General features: G+C 46.0%; 1 protein-coding gene across 10 annotated transcripts in view; it reads right to left on the bottom strand.

The window, feature by feature from the left end:
• LOC308173178 (RNA-binding protein Musashi homolog 1-like) overlaps positions 1–9,597 on the bottom strand; it is a gene marked incomplete at both ends in the record, with an annotated part of 17,080 nt that extends 7,483 nt beyond the window's left edge. For all 10 annotated transcript variants that reach the window (XM_080548164.1, XM_080548163.1, XM_080548165.1 and 7 more), the window contains 6 exons: positions 2,142–2,234; positions 2,533–2,574; positions 7,860–7,944; positions 8,102–8,183; positions 9,013–9,053; positions 9,536–9,597. In XM_080548164.1, the coding sequence (XP_080404290.1) occupies positions 2,142–2,234; positions 2,533–2,574; positions 7,860–7,944; positions 8,102–8,183; positions 9,013–9,053; positions 9,536–9,597 (405 nt within the window). The remainder of the gene's footprint in view (positions 1–2,141; positions 2,235–2,532; positions 2,575–7,859; positions 7,945–8,101; positions 8,184–9,012; positions 9,054–9,535) is intronic.
• Positions 9,598–20,000: the final 10,403 nt, after the last annotated feature.

The following is a 20,000-nucleotide window of genomic DNA, read 5'->3' as shown; positions in this document are numbered from 1 at the left end:
TGTGTGTGTGTGTGTGTGTGTGGGTGTGCGCGCGCTCGCATGTAAAACCACATGCACCACAACACAACATGGAAAAGGTCAGGGCTGGGGACATGTTAGTCCAGCTGAGCTAAGACCGCCTTGCTCGATCACAGAGCCAGAGCCTCCTTCCAACAACCCCCCCCCTCCCCTCTTTCCCCCCTCCCTCTGTCCTTCATTCTTCATTCAGTTTTTAACTGAACAACCCCCCCCCCCCCCCCTCTTTCCGGTGTGTAGGGAGGGAGGGGGGGGTGTGGGTGTATGGCAGGGCAGGACAGTAAGGACAGCAGCTGCAGCACCACACCATGTTGTCATAAGAGTTGTGTTACACACACACACACACACACACACACACACACACACTCACACGCACATAAGCCCAGTTAGCCTCCTGTTAGCATTAACGCTGGCTATTCTAGACGCGAACTGTCCCTCAGCATCCGGGCCGTGGGAATAGCATCGGCCTCGTTAGCTGGCTGCCAAGATTGTAGCATGGCAGTGGCTGAACCTGGTGGTCTTCAGTGTGACCTGTCCATCCTCAGACGTAGGCTTGTATTAGTGCTTGTTTCAACCAATCCCTTTAAGAGAGCTGGTTTCAACCAATCCCTTTAAGAGAGCTGGTTTCAGCCAATCCCTTTAAGAGAGCTGGTTTCAGCCAATCCCTTTAAGAGAGCTGGTTTCAGCCAATCCCTTTAAGAGAGCTGGTTTCCAGAGGTTTCGATCAACGTCATGGGAATTGTTCTTTGTGGTCACCTGGACCCACTGGCGCCTTCTACAAGACTTCCATCTCCCTCCACCTCTCCATCTCCATCCATCCATCCATCCATCCATCGCCCTCTATCTTTCTTGACAGTGTTACTCTGTGTTGATCGGCAGACCTGGGAACGGGATAGCTCCTGATGTGTTTGGGAAGGGCTGAGACACAGAGAACAGTCCTCTCACCAGGAGCAACGCAACACAACGTGTTCTCCACAGGATAGTGACCTGCTTCCCAGAGAAACACGGCTGCTGAGATCTGATCAGTCTCATAGAAGAGAAACATCAGGAGTTTTACACCAGAAGTGTGTGTGTGTGTGTGTGTGTGTGTGTGTGTGTGTGTGTGTATCAGCTTCCTTCCACCCCTTTTTCAAACTGTTAAGAGTTACACTAGCACACACAAAAACACACACACACACACACACACACACACACACCACTTTATCTATGCGCACACACACAAACTTTTTTCAGAGAACACAGCCTGTCGAATGGGCTGGACAATGGGCAAAAGCAGGTTTCCAAGGCAACGGGTCTGAGCGGAGTGCAGGGGGTAGGAGTGTGTTTGGTGGGGGGAGCAGCTGTTGCATTAAATTAGTTCAGATCGGAGCCCCCCCCCCCCCCCCCTTCCCAACTACACCTCTCTCTAGGTCTCTCTCACTAGTTCTCTCCCTAAAGCCCGGTTCAGACACAACAGCCTCCAGGAGCGGTCTTAGAAGGCAGTTGTATTGATCTGAACTGCTCAGTTTCAGGATGTTTCAGGATCTCTCCAAGATTCAACGTTCAACATGGCAGATCTTAGCTAAAGACTGAAACGGGAGAAGTAGATGTCATAATAATGCTAACAATACCACACCGTTATACTGGTCAGAGATCTATAGGTTGGTTCCTCTCATAAGTTTCTGCTTTCCTCTTCTCTCCTGCAGTTTGAAAACACTTCTACCCTTGTGAGCACCCCTCCCTCTCTCCAGGAGGTACTTCTCTCTCTCTCTCTCTCTCTCTCTATCTATCCCCCTCTTTTTCCCCCTTCTCTCTTTCTATCCCGCCTTTGTCTCTTTATACATCTTTGTCACCGCATGTTTGCCTTTCACTATTTAACTCCCTCTTTCAACTTTTCTCTAACATTAGCTTCTCCTCTGAGAGAGATTTTTTATTTACATTTACACTTTGTCTTTATTCTTTTGGAAAGATGTGCGTATTCCCATACCAATAAAAGCTCCTTCGAATTGAATTAAATTAAGTGAGAACGAGAGACAGAAAGGGAGAGAAAAGCACACATGTAGATAAATATGAAAGAGATGTGAATGGGATTTTTGGGCAAAAGAATCGCGAGTTTGGATACTGTAATAATAAAAATCTATATTTACCTTTCCAAACTGGTCAAAGTACTGCTTGACATCGTCCATGGTCGTGTTGACGGACAGACCTCCAACAAAGATCTTCTTAGTCCGGGTCACCAGCTAGCATCAACCAGGAAGACACACTGGCATTACAACCAATCAGAGCACAGCGTGAGTAGGCGTTAGGGGCTGTGTGTAAGTAGGGTGATGTGGGGGAGGGGGTGGGGTTGTGTCGGGGTTAGGGGTTGTTTGAAAAGAACGGCCGATTGGAGGGACGTTAGGGGTGGCATGTAAGTAGGGTGAGGGTTACGGCTCCTCCGTCCGTCACGTGACGGAATATAATCCCATATAATAAGAGGTGACAGGTGTGACGTCACCGTGCATCTAGAGAGTTAACCCAATCAGGGCCAAGACTCACCTTGGGCTGAGCTCTACGAGGAAACGCCACCTTAGGATCAATCTGGGGGGAGGGGGAGAGAGAGAGAGAGAGGGGGGGGGGGGGCGGGGGAACGTATTAGAAAGAGTCACAAATCATTTGAACAACATGCTCTACTATAGATGACTGCCCACCGAGTTCAAGATTAATGATTTCAAGTTTGCAAATCCGTGTGGAATGTGAAAGGAATTTCATGCCATTCCCTTTATGAAGCGTTGGGATCATAAGACTCTCTCCTATGGCGCTGGGAATCCCATCACTGTGAAAAACTACAACCAGACACCCATCTGACAGTCATTCTACGCATAGTCAACAATATGGTTCCAGGGGGGGGGGGGGAAACTATGATTTATATATCTGCCAGTCCAAACGTATATATGTTATGGTACATGTGGAAATACGGTACATGTGGGAAAACTAGGGTTAGGGTTAGGTGCTACGTCGACTTAGTACATGCTGGCATGTCTAACCCTAACCCTAACCCTACCCCTAACCGTAGCACCCTAGCACCTAACCCTAACCCTAGTTTTCCCACATTTACCCTATTCCCACATGTACCGTAACATATATACGGGACATGTAGAGATGAAAATGTCCCAATAGCCAACCTATTCTAAACACCTCAAGCAACTCATATCCAGAGTATCAATGTCTAATAGTCGATATGAAGATGATCAATGACGAGACCAGCGAGCAGCGACCTGACCAGTGACTATTATGTTATAGAAGATACTAGAAGTATATCATATTACAGAAGATACTACACAAGACTATTATACTATAGAAGTTACTACAAGACCATTCCAGATCTAATGAACTGACTGCAGTCATGCCATGCTGTTTAGTATCGTCAACGACGGGGTTTAGATCTACGACATCTACACAGCAGGATCACAATCATCGATAGCCGACAGGGGCTTAGGTTAAGACTAGGCTAGTCGATCACCGATAGTGGTTTAGGATAAGACAAGACTAGTCTACCACTATTAGTGGCTTAGGTTAAGACTAGACTAGACTAGTCGATCACTGACAGTGGCTTAGGTTAAGACTAGACTAGACTAGTCGATCACTGACAGTGGCTCAGGTTTAGACTAGTCGACCACAATAGTCACCTCACACTGCCCAATCCATCCGGACATGCCAACAACTGAAACAAACAAACAAACAAATGTCAAATCAACATGAGTGCGTGTACGGGGTACATTGTTCCCTTTGATACCGTGACCATGGCAACATGGACTCCCGCTGTTCAGACTGTAGCTGCTCTCACGCAACTTCTATTACACTCCTGGAGCGAACAAACCCTCCCAGCCGTGTGTGTATGTGTGTGTGTGTGTGTGTGTGTGTGTGGGAGTAGTGTGAGTGTGTGGGGGGGAGGGGGGGGTGTAAGGGGGAGATTGTTGTTGATGATAGAAAAAAAGAAGAGAGTGAGCGAGTAAAAAAAGAAAGAAAGAAAAATAGTGAAGGGGAAGAGATGTTGAGGAGCACATTGGGAGTGCGAGCGTGGGCCGTCCCATTAGTGCTGGGTGAAGCTCGCCCCAGCAGGAGCCCCTCTGCTCGCACTCATTAACAGGACAAAGAGGACAAAACAGATGGACACACACACACAGGAGCTGGGGCTCCCCAACGCACACACACACACACACACACACCACCTCGCCCTTCACTTACTGATCAACCCATACAACACACACCACCTCGCCCTTCACTTACTGATCAACCCATACAACACACACCACACACACACACTACTGTACATATACGTAAACATGCATGAAGATTCTGTTCTCTCTCTCTCTCTCTCTCTCTCTCACACACACACACACACACACACAACAGCGAGGCGGTGGCGTGTCGCTGCATGGACAGACAGCCAGGCGATCTAGGTCTCCAGGCCATTCAGGGTCAATATGCACAGCTGAACAATGCTGGAGTAATTAGTTAACGAAGATCCCTAATGAGGCTTCCCCCTACCCTACCCCTAAGACCCTGCTAGGACAACTGACTGAGTGTGAATGTGAGTATTAGTGTGTGTGTGAGTATTAGTGTGTGTGTGTGTGTGTGTGTGTGTGGAGGGCAGGTACATACAACAGGAAGAGGCTTTAGCTTCAGCTGTACCTCGGTTGCCCAATCCAGTTTGTTTCCTTCAATCCGATTAGTTGCTTTGGAGATCCATACTAATTACAGACCAGGGGATGTGCCTCCCTCCCTCTCTATCTCTCCATCCCCCTCTCCTTCATCAGCACTAGAGCACTAATCTCTGAAGAGCTAGAAGCAAGACCACGACTAGCACGGCTAACTCTAACCATACCTAACACAGTAACTCTAACCATACCTAACACAGGTAACTCTGGTCCTCTGTGGCTCAGTTGGTAGAGCATTTTGCTAAGAACGTTTAGGCTGGGGGTTTGACTCCCGTTGGGACCATAGAAAAATGTATGCACTTACTGCAATGTAAGTTGCTTTGGATAAAAGCGTCAGCTAAATGGCATATAATAATTGTTTTGAATAACTCTAACCATACCTCGGATCTCTAAGCAGATCATACTAACTAGACAATACTTCAACGTTGTTGAAAATCAGTGACACACTCGCTAGTCAAGCCAAAATATTGCAATGCAATGGATTCAGTGAATAATCCCCACTACTACCTAGAGAACTATAACAGGTTTAAAAAATGTTTATTTACTTTAATAATAATTTTGAATTGTGTGTATCTTGTATTTGACATTTGTATATTGTTATACTTGACTTATATGCTTCTATTCTCCAATAAAAAAAAGATATAATAATAAAACTATAACTGCCTAGTTCACTATAACACTACTTTTACTACATTGTTAGCAGGCTCACAATACAAGCTGTGTTAGTTGACTAGCGAGTGTGTCATCGATTTTCAACAATTTTCACATTTATTTTCAGAATAAAAGTCTGATAATTTGATCGGCTGACGACTTGTTCCAGCTTTCACCAGCTGCTGTCACATATTCTACAGTTCAAAACAACAGTGTAAACTTCCATAATCTTGCAGATGGTAAAGAAAGAGTAAAATCACTTTTCTGCAACATCTTACTTCTGTTCTTTGCATCTAAAATGCCAAACATTTAGTGACTACCTTGCAGAGCACTACACCCTCTCTCTCCTTCAGCCAAACCCTCTGTCATTCACCTAGTCCCTTTCTCTCTTTTCTTTCTCTCTGTTTCTTTCCCACCCTCCATGGGGTGAGAATAAAAAAAACACTGAAAGCACGGAACATTCTTTCTAATTCCAGAGAGGAATTTCTCTCCTCTACTCATCCCATCTCATGCTGCTCAGACAATAGACACCATCCACTGGAGAGAGAGAGGGAGAGAGAGAGAGGGAGAGGAATACAGGGGCGGAGAGGAAGGAGGAGGAGGAGGAAGAGGAAGGGAGAGAGGAAGACGATTTAAGGGTCTGAAGAAAGGAGGTGAAAGGGAATGAGAGTAGCACTAACTGCAGGACAAGATGGACAGCCAGAGAAATGAGTCGCCCCAAAAAAAGGACAGACAAAGCGAGAGAGAGTAAGAATGAGATGATGAGAGAGGTTTAGGGAGAGTGGGGCTGAGAGAGATGGAGGGGTTTGAGGTCACACCGTAATTAAAGTGACAGATATGAACAGATCAACTAGAGACTAGCGTGATACAGAGTTGATGGACTCTATCGTATCGTATGTCACCGTATGTTATGTTATAGTAATGTAATAGAAACATTGACAATAGTAGTACATAGATTAGAAAATTTAGCTGATAAACCGAAAAATACAGTCCTAGTTTATAATTGGGCTAATTATTTTTGCATCCACGCGTGCAACTGTTCACATTTCTAGTGTGGCACGTCACATGACTGCACCGACTGGTACTTCACGGACTGCAAACGCCACATCCCGACGGGTGTTATGTTTGTAGAATCAGAACATTAGACAATATCACTGGAACAGGCTATGGAGCTGCAGTCGTGTGATGTAATATCCTTATGCCTCATCATGCCTTCCACACACCAACAGCACACCACAACCATCACCTGTTTGATATCAAGAGATATCTGGATGTCAGGATGGTTTGTCTTGGCATGGTTGCTAATGCTGTGGAGTTGTCGTGGCGACGAGAGTCCCACACGGCCACATCATCACAATCCTGGCCCCAGTGACTGAGTCTGCCCCCCCCACCCCCCTGCACCCGGGACAACGCCCCACCCTCCCTCCTTCTCCCAGGGCAACAGCCCCCCCACCCACAGCTAGCTACATAATCCACCTTCCTCTCTCACCTTTAACAAAAAAAGGTTTTGATCCACTAATATTCACTGTGCATGTGATTCTGTATGTGCATATTCAAGTGTGCGTGTGTATGTGCATAATGAAGTGTGTGTGTGTGTGTGTGTGTGTGTAGAGGGGGCTGCTCTGCTACCTCTCAGACTATCAGACACACCCACCACAACCACAAGCCAATTGAGTCTGAGATGGCCATGCGAATAACCAACACACACATTCACACTTTTTATAGAAATTCAAATACAAGCATCAGTCGGCACTAAATCTTGTACTATGCTGTCAACAAAAACGGTGTTTAGGAGACAGTGATTTCTCCAGCAATTTCTCCAACAATGTCACAGTGACATCCTCACAAGTTGGAAGTCTAGTCTCGAGCCCCAGACATTGAATCTGCTGAGAGCTCCACCAAGACAAATAAATGTTGACATTTAGTCGAAACAAATCATCCACGCACCCCTCAGCCTTTTTCAACGGTTTAACAAACGCATCAAATGGCAAACAAACAAACTATTGTGTGACTATATAAACTGTAATAACTTTTAACTAAGCTAAACTTTTTACATAATTTTTTTTGCAGGAGGCTACCCCCGTCTCGGTCCCCCGGGCGGTAACCATGGAGATGAACAGCAAGAAAGAACGCTTTCATGTCGCGCGCCCTGCAGCCGGATGGTGGGAGGGAGGGGGGGGGGGGGGGGGGTAAGGGTAACTCTAAACTTTCCTAAACTTTACAAGTTACCTCTGCACACATGGCAATAACATACAGGCCTTGGTGCTAGGGAAAACAAGACAGACCCACAACTACTGCCTCATGAGAAGTTTGGAACTCTAATGCATAGGGCATGGATCAATTAGGCTTTGAGCTCTGACTGTCTGCAAAGTAGTAGGCCCAAATCCCATCTTGTATTGCTGCATGCATCAATGACTTTGAGAGCGTTGTTTATTATGTTAATCATAAACAATTTTATAGAAAAATAAACAAAGTCAAAGGAGCTCGACGGGCATGAATGGAGAATGAACTTACTGTTTTAGAATCGAGCTCGTGTCTGTTTTGCGCCAGCACATTATCCACCCCGACCTGGTCGACGTACGTGACGAACCCGAACCCCCTGGAAAACAAGCATGCATTGATTTATAACAATATAACGACACCCCCTAGGACGCCCTTGCATCAATAAAGTCTTGTTTTTCCTTATGGAAATAAACAAACGTGCAGCGCCATTGATAAGTCGACGGAGAGAGAGAGAGCGCACGCACGCCTCTTACCTTGAGCGCTTCGTAACGGGATCTCGCATCACCATACACTCCTTCACCTCGCCGAATTTACAGAAGTATTCCTTCAATCCCTCTGTTAAAAGAGTCAGAGTGAACACATAATACATCATTTACTAGGTGGCTACAATTGCTGACGTTGTGGCAATAACAAAACAACGCCACAAGATAACACGGTTAGGTAGACCACGTTTTTGTTTGTCTCTGTGGCGACGATTTTATTCAAAGAGTATCATGTTGTTGTAGCCTATTATTATTGTTGGATATGACTCATGTTTAAGCAAACGAAGGCCAACATTTACGATAATTGCATCTAGTCATACAGTCATACAAGTCTAGGCTTAAATCCCCCAATCAGACACAGAGAGTTAACTGAATGAATGGCACGTAACCATGTAACCCCAACAAAAAACATGCCTGCCTGGAGCCGAGATGGCACGAGGTTCTCAACAATAACCACACTGAAATCAGACTAAGTATCTCAATTGGATATCTAAAGAAAAACTTTTTTTCTTCCATACTTTGTGTGGACATACCCTAAACTAAACATCACACCATAATTTAAAACAGACAGCTAAGATAAGCAATTTTAAACGTATTTGGCTATTTGCAGCTTTAATCCTTGCATCTCCTCGGGGTCTCTCTGTGTCCCAGCCGTCTAAATCCCCGGAGCTGATCCGTCTTGAATGAAAGCTTTGATTTCGGCCAGCAGAAACTATGTCTATAAACTCTCCTTTTGGAAACTTCCAAGCCCCTAACACCACACGTACGCCCCTCACAAGATCATCGATTGTAACATTGTAGCCTAATATTAGTTATAACCGTGTAATTACAACATGCATGCGTCTGTTTGATCTGCATCCAGGGGACTAGTGATAGAAGTATCTCGCGGGACAGCAGCTCACCTTGTGTTGTTTGCCAACTCAGCCCCCCGATGAACATTTTGCTGAATGAGAGAGGAGGAAGAAAGGTGTTACATATTCCCTTTGAAAACAACAGATCAGTTGGGTAAATCAGCGTGTACTTAAGTCTTAACACACAAAATAGCATCAATAAAGTCATCAAGTAACGAACAAAATCGGCCATGTTGTGCATAACATGCAGCGGTGGCCAGGACAGGTCGGGCCGTTATAAATTATAATTCCCGAGAAAATCCCGAAATGATCTCTACGTGGAGAGAAAAAGTTAGAACAAATAGATCTACTCCTTCGCTCGAAATCGGACAAATAAACAACGGGACGGTCGGTATCCCGCGCGGTGATACGGTTGAGCGAACTACACAGCAAAGCGCTGATCAGAACAAGCGTGCTTGTCTTTTGTCTCCGGCGCTCCGGTGGTCTCCGGTGGACCCCCACACCAAAACTAACTGCATGCAAAAAGCAAAGCCAAAGCCAGGCCCAGGTGCAAGGTAGATCTAACCAGGTTTACCAGGGGTCGTGGGGGGAGTCCTGTGCGGAGGACAGGCTGATCTGGCTCCCTTCCGTATCCATGCTGGCTGCTCCTCCGTGGCTGGCTGTGAGGTGAGGGAAGGCAGGGAGAGTTGCAGACTCAGGGGCGGGTGGCCGAGGGGGGTGGGGGTGGGGTGTCTAGAGGAGGAGGGACGAGCAACGGAACACACACACACACACACACACACACACACACACACACACGCACACACAAAGCCGAGACTCCGCCTCTCTCTCTCTCTCTCTCTCTCTCTCTCTCTCTCTCTCTCTCTCTCTCTCTCTCTCTCTCTCTCTCTCTCTCTCTCTCTCTCTCTCTCTCTCTCTCTCTCTCTCTCTCTCTCTCTCTCTCCCTCTCTCTCTCTCTCTCTCCCCACGCCGCCTCTCATGCAGTGTTTCCCCGCCGTTCTCCAGCGAGATCACTTTGTGCCTCAGAGGCCTTAAAGCCAAGGATGAATCTGTTAACAGGAACTTTAGCTCTTCTCTGTGTGCATACTGAGGCGTGCATGTACCTGACCTTGGTGTGAGTCACAGTCACCGAGACTGATCGGTTATAATGTGAACAAAACAACAAACTGGACATAATCAATTCTTGATTAGGGAATAACGGACAACAACATTGGTGCATGTTTGGCCTGGGCAGGATTATGTTAGGGGTTTAGGAGAAATGGGGCGGTTGGAAGGGGGGACTATCATTGGTGTTACAACTGATATGGGAACAGCTGTTTTTATTATATTCATATTGATGATGTTTGGACATGATTGAATAGAGAACACTAGTTTTCTCCCTACTCTGTCTGCCCTTAAAGTGTAACGTGAGATGATTAAAAAAAAAGGAAAGGTATTTTCCACCTCCAAATGTCAAATTTGACGGCTGCTACTACTGTACAGTATAGGTCTTTAGGCTACAGGGTCTGTAGCAGGTTGAGATGACGAACACATTGCAGGGACATAAGTCTCCCTTATTAGTGAGTATCCCTCAGCCCTAGTCGATGCCACACAATCTCACACACACACACACACAATCTCCCCATGTGACCGCCTTAAACAACTAAGTGGCAGATTAGCAGCTTTCCGTTTAAGCAGGCTTCTCTTCAGGCCGGGCCAATATGGTCACCTGAGACCTTCAGCTTGTCCCGCTGTAGAGGTTAGGGCTACCATGTCCAGTCTGGTCCTGTAGCCTCCCGGGGTTGCTAGGGTTTCCCACCACTGTAACGTCTTTAGGTTGCTAGGGAGTCTCACGGCAACTTCCTGAGGTTGCTAGGGAGTCCAAGTCTAGTCCTGTAACCTCTCGGGGTTACTAGGGTGTCCAGTCTAGTCCTGTAGCCTCTCGGGGTTACTAGGGTGTCCAGTCTAGTCCTGTAACCTCTCGGGGTTACTAGGGTGTCCAGTCTAGTCCTGTAGCCTCTCGGGGTTACTAGGGTGTCCAGTCTAGTCCTGTAGCCTCTCGGGGTTACTAGGGTGTCCAGTCTAGTCCTGTAGCCTCTCGGGGGTTACTAGGGTGTCCAGTCTAGTCCTGTAGCCTCTCGGGGTTACTAGGGTGTCCAGTCTAGTCCTGTAGCCTCTCGGGGGTTACTAGGGTGTCCAGTCTAGTCCTGTAGCCTCTCGGGGGTTACTAGGGTGTCCAGTCTAGTCCTGTAGCCTCTCGGGGTTACTAGGGTGTCCAGTCTAGTCCTGTAGCCTCTCGGGGTTACTAGGGCGTCCAGTCTAGTCCTGTAACCTCTCGGGGTTACTAGGGTATCCAGTCTAGTCCTGTAGCCTCTCGGGGTTACTAGGGTATCCAGTCTAGTCCTGTAACCTCTCGAGGGTTACTAGGGTGTCCAGTCTAGTCCTGTAACCTCTCGGGGGTGTTACTAGGGTGTCCAGTCTAGTCCTGTAGCCTCTCGGGGTTACCATACTAGGGTATCCAGTCTAGTCCTGTAACCTCTCGGGGTTACTAGGGTGTCCAGTCTAGTCTTGTAGCCTCTCGGGGTTACTAGGGTATCCAGTCTAGTCCTGTAGCCTCTCGGGGGTTACTAGGGTATCCAGTCTAGTCCTGTAGCCTCTCGGGGTTACTAGGGTGTCCAGGCTAGTTCAACAACTGCTGAGCCAGAGTGTACACACTGATACACTGATCAACCCTAACCCACTTAGTCAACTAACCAGCTAACTAACTACCCCGGTTCAGTGGTGTACTGAGTCAACTAACCAGCTAACTAACCAGCTATAGTGGAGTCATGAGTCAACTCACCAGGTACAGTGGTCCTCTCAGACAACTAACCAACTAACTAACCAGGTACAGTGGAGTTATCAGTAACTGGTTAGTTATGAATTTATGAATTTATAGTGTGTGTTGGTGCTTAAAATATAGCCATAAATATATATATATATAGGACAGTTGCCAGTCTAGGATAAATACAGTATTTTTTCTTAAATTGAACTGTATTGACCAGCTACCGTGGTCCTTTGAGTCAACTGTTGTTGAATTGACACTATTGATGACAAATAAATAAATAAATAAATAAAGTGCACTGAATAGACAGCTGTTTCTGTGTTCATGTGTTGTGCGTGTGGCTTCAGAGACATGCCAAGGGGCGTATGTGTGTCAAACGCTTGTTGGGGGACTGAATGGTGCGTTTAGAGTGTGTGTGTGTGTGTGTGTGTGTGTGTGTGTGTGTGTGTGTGTGAGAGAGAGAGAGAGAGAGAGAGAGAGAGAGTGTGAGTGTGTGAGTCTGTGTCTGAGTGTGTGTGTCTGTGTGTGAGTGTGAGTGTGAGTGTGTGTGTGTGTGTGGTGGACCGTAGCGAGAGAAGAGTATGTAGGACAGAGTCTAGCGCCTATCCTGACTGAAGCGATGGGCGTGCTGTTTCTGCATGCATGATCAATGGGGTTGGATAAAAGAAGGGGGGGGGGAGGGAGGGAGAGGGGGAGGGAGGGAGGGAGAGAGAGAGGGAGTGAGAGGGGGAGGGGAAGGAATGAGTTGTGCCAGCCGGGGTATGAAAAAAATGAAAAAGAGCGATAGGAGGAAAGTGAGACAGCAGAAAAGGTAGACAACCAGAGGAAGTCAGGATGGATAGAGTGAGACACCTCTTGAGATGTGTGTATGAACGAGTGATGACGACTGCAAAACAGAGAAGAGGAGAGAAGGTGAAATAACATCCTGTTGATCATTTGTTGCACCAGAGTTAGGGTCGGAGCCAGGATAGGGTTTACTAGTAATGGAGGGTTTGGGGAATGTTCAGAGAGATTCTCTGACTCAGGTTCCTGGATGTTTCCGTCACACCTGACAAACCAAAGTTGTTCTTAATGTGCAGTATTATTTTTTTTTAAACTGTGCTTGATCCCCCCTCCCTCTCTCTCTCTATCTCTCTTTCTCTCTCTCTCTCTCTCTCTCTCTCTCTCTCTCTCTCTCTCTCTCGCCCTCTCTCTGTCTCTCCCTCTCTCTCTCTGTCTCTCCCTCTCTCTCTCTGTCTCTCTCTCTCTCTCTCTGTCTCTCTCTCTCTCTCTCCCTCTCTCTCTCTCTCTCTCTCTCTGTCTCACTCTCTCCCTCTCTCTCTCCCCCCCCCCTCTCTCTCTCTCTCCCTCTCTCTCTCTCTCTCCCTCTCTCTCTCTCTCTCTCTCTTCCCCCCCTCTCTCTCTCTCTCTCTCCCTCTCTCCCTCCCTCTCTCTCTCTCCCTCTCTCTCTCTCTCTCTCTCTAGACAGTGACAGTTTGTCAACTCTGAGTCTTCTTTCCCTTTGTCTCCTTCACTAGCTCTGACCCAGAGTGGAAACACTATTGTTGACCAGTGACCTCTGACCCCCCAGGTCCTGGGACCTGCTCTAAAACCCTGAGGGAAGGAGGAGTGGAGGAGGGGAGCAGAGAGAGGGAACCGCTGAAGGTGGTAGTGGCCTCGGTTCGATCAGTTCTAATGCCCTCTGTCTCCAAACTCTTCAAAAAGGAGGGAACTTCCTTCCCTTGTTTCCTTTCCTCGGCCAACCCTGACCCTTCCTTCATACGTCTCTCCTTTCCGTGGCTAACTGATCACAGTGAACGTCCGTTTGACTGGGCTCCTCTCAGATCAGTAGTGACACGGAGAGAGAGACGCGCCGGGAGACAAACAGGACAATAGGGGCCGTGTTGGGAGGACGCCAAGAGGCTTTATAACATAAAACACTCCGTTAGTCCTGCTGGGTATGTATTCACCTGGCAGGTGGAGGGAGGAGGAGGAAGGGAAGGCATTAGGAGAGAGACAGAGAGGGGGCGGGGGAGGGTAAAATAACAAGCACACCTGTGTCAGCGCCAAGAGCTCCACTTCTGTCTTCCAATCACAATCCCTCCATCCCCGGGGGAAGGTGTGGCCTGGGAGGGAGACAAAGAGAGGAGAGAAAGAGAGAGGAAGGGAGAGATTTTTTAGAGGAAGGGAGAGATTTAGGGGAAGGGAGACATTTAGGCGAAGGGAGAGATTGAAAGGGAGATTCAACAGTTAGAGGAGGGAAGGGAGGTTCCTGCTAGTCTTTATTCATGTTTAATGCGGTTTTCAATTCAGACTAACATTAAAAAAAAGTGGATGTCCATATTTGGTCACTAGGAGAGGGTGAGTGTGAGGAAGGACAGACAGACAGACAGGGAACCTAACCCTAACCTGCCACACGCCGGCTAATCTGATGATTATGACCCTCTGTGGCTCAGTTTGGTAGAGCATGGTGCTAACAACGCTCAGGTTTGTGTGAGTTTGATATATATATACTGAAAAACGTATGCATTGCAATGTAGGTCGCTTTGGATAAAAGCCCACAGCAGCAGTCTCTTCTCTTCAAATAAGACACACAGAAGTTGAGACAGACTTGAAGAAGGATACACAGGGGTACACACACACACACACACACACACACACGCACACAAAAGCCTCTGAGTTTACGAGGCGGGCCCAACAGTCGCAGGCAGATTGTTGATACATAGTTACCACAGAGGAAATCTCTACGGTTACCAGAAGTCACAAGGGAAACTTTATACTTTATACAACAACTCCTGGGACTACAATACTATCTGTTTAATCCCATAATCCTTTCAAGACTCTTAATTAACAATGCTATCTTACATTGTTAGAAGTCAGTGTTCAGCACTCGAAAGATACACTTGATCTCCCGGTAAATCGAGGCCAGTCACGTGGCTAATGATGACATCACCCTGAGGAAGGCCCAAACGGTCGGGTGTATAAAGGTCACAAAGAGAAGAATGGTGCTTTAATGTTCATGTTTGGAGCTATGTTCCATGAGTCAGCATCACCCGCCTTTGGGTGTGTGTTGCGTGTCTCTATTATCTTTTATTACAAACTAGACGTAACACTGTCAACTGTTGCTTCAACATTAACACCGTGTGATCTTTTTGGAAATGCATTTGACATTGAGTCGTCGGGAGGAAATGCAATTCTGACGCTGTGACACGTAGATATTCTTGACAACCACCCAGCAACAATTATTGACGGTCAAATCTATGACTTGTGCCACCGGAAACCTCCAAGGGAGATTCTGTCTGGGGGAGGGGGGGGGATGAAATCCACACCGCTCATCTCGGCATACGCACACAAAAACAAACACACACACACATACACACAAACACAGAGTCATAATACGTCCCTGTATCTCTTTTAATCCTTTTTCCACTCCCCCCCCCCCAGCTCTGGTCCATGAGGCCTATCAACGCCATTCCTCTGCTATTTATAGACAATGACTGTCCACTCGTCCGCTCCCTGGCAGTGCACTGGGGGGGGGGGGGGGGGGCAGGGGTCTCCTCTACCTCGTCTGCACTGATCTGCACCCCCCCAGGAGAGGTGTTAGCAGCATAGTGCAGGCCTGTCCCGGTGCTGTCAGATCAGTACAGGTGGCATCCCTGGCCTGCTTCGGCCCCGGAAGCGAACCCGCAACCTTGTGCAGGAGATAGGTGTCACCCCTGGAATGTGTTGGCCAGTTGGGAGACCCTGTACTGCTCTGACCCTGCAGGAATAAGCACCTTTACACATGTAAACTACCATGTTAACTTTGGTTATTAAGTCTAATTGATTTATTGTATTCCTTATACCGTGTTGTATCGTATTGTAAGACCAATTAGCCATGATGTGTAGACAATAAAGCTTTTCTTGAATCTGAATCTCATTTGGTAACAATCTTGTAATAAACGTGTATGTTATTCATTGTGTTCATATGCTGTTATTTGATTAGGTTTGTTGCTTGTCTATGCTGCCAGAACTACAGTACCCAGACCTGCAGACTAGCAGCACACATGCTGTCAGAACTACAACCCATATGCCGTCAGAACTACAGTACCCAGCCCTGCACACCAGCAGATCACAGATACAGATTTACTGGACAGGGCAGATTCAGAGAGTTATGTGATGTCAGAGGACGACAGTTGCACCATGCCCTGAGTCCTTGTTTCATTGATTTACTATGGATCCATTTGCCTGCAAACAGACTCTCTTTGGTTTGGTTTCCCTCGATGGGCCCAATACCACATCGACCCCTAACTCCTACCCCTAGGCATCGACCCATAGTTTCTACTCCTCGCCCTGACCTAGCCTTAACCCCTAGCCCCTAAACCTAGGCATGCACTCTGGACCTGAGAGGATTGGATCGAAGCTAAATAGTTGCTCTAATTGGGCTGGGTGGAATTCACAATTTATTGGGTGTACACCTACCCAATCCTTTCAGATCTACTTTAGTGTCTAGGCGTTAGGGACTAGATGTTAGTGGTGAGGGAGAGAGAGAGAGAAAGAAAACATGAGAGGGTAATAATGGTACATCCTGTGTGTATCGTGTATGTAAAACACCCATTTACCATTTTAACCCGAGCTGACCTTGTTGTCAGGGTAACGATTTGCCTTGCCTGACCAATAAGCGTTCAGGCAAAGCTTCTGTGTGGTGACTGTTGTTGTTGTTGTTGGGAACATCTGATGACAAACATACAGGAAGTGTCCTGTACCCTGGCTAAAGAGACTCTCTCACACAGGTGTGTTACATAAAGTAAAGTTTATGATCGTAACACTTCTCAGCAGTTTAACTGGAGGGCCACCTTGTGGATTGATCCAGAACTACAGATTGAAGTTCAACCCATCAAATAGACAAATGGTTAGCTCAAAACAAACTGAGGAGAATTTACATGAATTTACATGACTTCTAGCATGGTACATAAAAACAAAATATGTGAGTATGAGAGAGAGAGAGAGAGAGAAAGAGAAAGAGGGGGGGAGATAGAGGAGTGGCAGAGAGAGAACAGGGAGGGAGAGAGAAGAGAGGGGAGAGAGAGAACAGGGAGGGAGAAAGAGAAGAGGGGGGTGTTGAGGTTCCATTGTGAAGTCTGCTGTGAGGCTCAGATTGTCTTCTTCTCTGGGAAAGTAGAAACTCAACACTCCTCCCCGCCGCTCCGGTTACCAGGTGAGAGGGAGGAAAGAAAGGAAAACCAGAGAGAGAAGGAGGGAAGGAGGGAGGGAGGGAGGGAGGGGCAGAGAGGTGAGGAGAGAGGAACAGGAGAGGGAAGAGAAAGAGATTTGGACATGAGAGTTGGAGAGAGGAAAGAGAGAAGGAAACCAAGAGAGGGAGGGAGAGATCTTGTGCTGAACATAAAGATAAGAAAGCAGAAGAAGAGATGGAGAGAGAGAAAAGAGAGAGGTGAATAGGCTGACCTCAGGTAAGGGGAAGTGATCGAGCACCATGGGAATGTTGGTATTTCCTGTGTCGTCACTAACCCTCTTTAACACGTAGCAGGTTTGTCTTCAACACACACGCCTTCTCTATATTGTGGCCTTTGTGTATTCGAAGATACGGCCATGACATTAAGTAATTCAAACATCCCAACACCAATACTGTGTACATACACTATATGGACAAAAGTATGTGGCCACAATGTGATTCTAGAAAATTGTACGCTTCCAACCTTGTGGCAACAGTTTGGAGAAGGCCCTTTCCACTTTCAGCATGAAAATGTCCCCATACACAAAGTGAGATCCATAATGACATGGTTTGCCGAGTTTGGTCTGGCACAGACAGAGCTCTGACCTCAACCCCATCCAACACCTTTGGGATGAACTGGAATGCTGACTGCGAGCCAGTCCTTCTCGCCCAACATCAGTGCCCAACCTCATTAATGCTCTTGTGGCTGAATGGGAGCAAATCCCCGCAACCATGTTCTAAAATCTAGTAGAAAGTCTTCCCAGAAGAGTGGAAGCTGTTATAGCAGCAAAGGTGGGACCAACTCCAAATTAATGCCCATGGTTTTGGAATGAGAAGTTCAAAAAGCACATATGGGTGTGATGTTCGGGTGTCGCAATACTTTTGTCCATATAGTGTGTATGTCTTATCTTCATTGAATATACGACTCAACAATAACTGAGCATATGAGGGTTGATAAACACATAATTTTACTATTATTTTTACTGAAACTAATTTCAGAATTTCATCTTGTCACAGCATCCCTGGACTAAACGCTGCTGCCTTCTGTTTTCTAGTCACTGTAATGACTGTGTTTAATAGTCTATGTTAAGTGAGCAGGGAATGAGATCCCTTGAAATAAATAAATCATTTACCACTGCTGTTTTGGTCCCAAAAGCGTTTTCTAAAATAGAGTGTTATTCTTAGGGAGGATGTTGTTGTTTGTTTGGAACTTCCAACTGCCATTTGGCCATGGTGGTCAGAGTTGGCAGACCTCCAGCAGACGTACGCCCTGCTCCTCAACCTGAATATGGTTGATTTGGACTTTGAGATTACAACAGCTTGTTTACGTCATCAAAGCTACAGAGTCCTCACAGTCCCATGACCCCCCCCTGGAGGCCAAACACAGCCATTACTCATATAACTCCTATTTTAGAGACTCGACACTGGCTTCCTTCCTGTTATGTTCAGAATAGATTTCAAGATCCTTCTGCTTGTTTTATAAAGCTCTCACTGGCACAGCACCAGAATATCTGAAAGACCTTTTGCTAGCATATCAGCCCAATAGAGCTCTCAGGTCTTCTGACGCTGGTTTTCTCAAAAGAAGAGATTTGGTGAGGCTGCATTCTCATTTTATGCACCCAAATTGTGGAATGCACTGCCAGTTTACATTAGGGATGCAACCTCAGCAAATTCAAGTGTTCAAGTCAAGACTAAAAACCCATCTTTTTAATATTGCCTTTAAATGACTAAATAATTAAATGATGGTTATATAATGATTGGAGCACTTTGAGCTGCAACGTTTGCAGGAAAAGCGCTATACAAATAAAAGTTATTATTACAACATGTTGCCAAGCACTGGCACGAGATGCCCTCGGCTTTAGTCTGAAGTACAACAACACACTTCTACACTCGTGCCAAATTTCAAAATTCACATTTATTCATTTATGTGACAAACTAACATTTTATACAAATACAAACTTTACCCTGAACACCAAAGTAGTTTACAAAATACACATAGAATACACAGGTTTATCTTTAATCTCTATATAACATGGATCCATCAAATCACTCATTATTCCAATTCGGATGCTTTCAGGTGCAGGTTTTGTGTTTCTTTAGGATACAATCAAAAACATCACAAGACCATCACTTGAACATTGAGAACCAAGAGAGTAGCAGCCATATTGATAAGGTCAGCAGCCATATTGATAAGGTCAGATGGACAGGACACGTCTCCGCTGTGAACAAACACACACCTGACTATCAACAGTGAATATATTCATCTCATCTATCTGCTATCCTCTCATACATGCTGTCCTCCTCCTGACTTGATCTTTATAAACATACACTACCGATCAAATGTTGTAGAACAGTTTCTACTTATATTTAGCTAAAATGCAAAAAAAATCATCAACAAATCAGTCAATAAGTTGAATTGAGTCCATCTTAATGCTAATCATTTATGGATAATAGTTTCTTTTACCTTTTGGAATTAATATCTGTTTTTATAGGGTCTCTGACTTATTGAGTGATTTGTTAATGACATTTCAATAAAAACAGGAAAAATTTAGTTTTTGGTGTTCTAAAACTTTTGACCACTAGTGTATATCACAAGCCCCATGTCGATCTCACCATCATGCATGTGGGATTGGAACAGGATATAAACACCAAATTGAGATTAGAATAGATTGTCTTCTTTCAGTGGATTAATAATCGGTTGCTGTTACTGAGGATTCTAACTGAGGATTCTAACTGAGGATTCTAACTGGTGGATTCTAACAGAGGATTCTAACTGAGGATTCTAACTGGTGGATTCTAACTGAGGATTCTAACTGAGGATTCTAACTGGTGGATTCTAATTGGTGGATTCTAACTGGTGGATTCTAACTGAGGATTCTAACTGAGGATTCTAACTGGTGGATTCTAACTGAGGATTCTAACTGGTGGATTCTAACTGGTACGGATGATTCTGACTGTGGCTATGGATTCTAAATGAATGGAGGACAGATAAATACAATTCATATTGCCAGTGTTGTACACCTTGGCTAGTTGTACACCTGTCAA

Source organism: Nansenia antarctica (genome assembly GCF_963989245.1).
Source record: "Nansenia antarctica genome assembly, chromosome: 18".
In the NCBI taxonomy this organism is placed as follows: domain Eukaryota; kingdom Metazoa; phylum Chordata; class Actinopteri; order Argentiniformes; family Microstomatidae; genus Nansenia; species Nansenia antarctica.
This window is presented reverse-complemented; position numbering and strand designations above follow the sequence as displayed.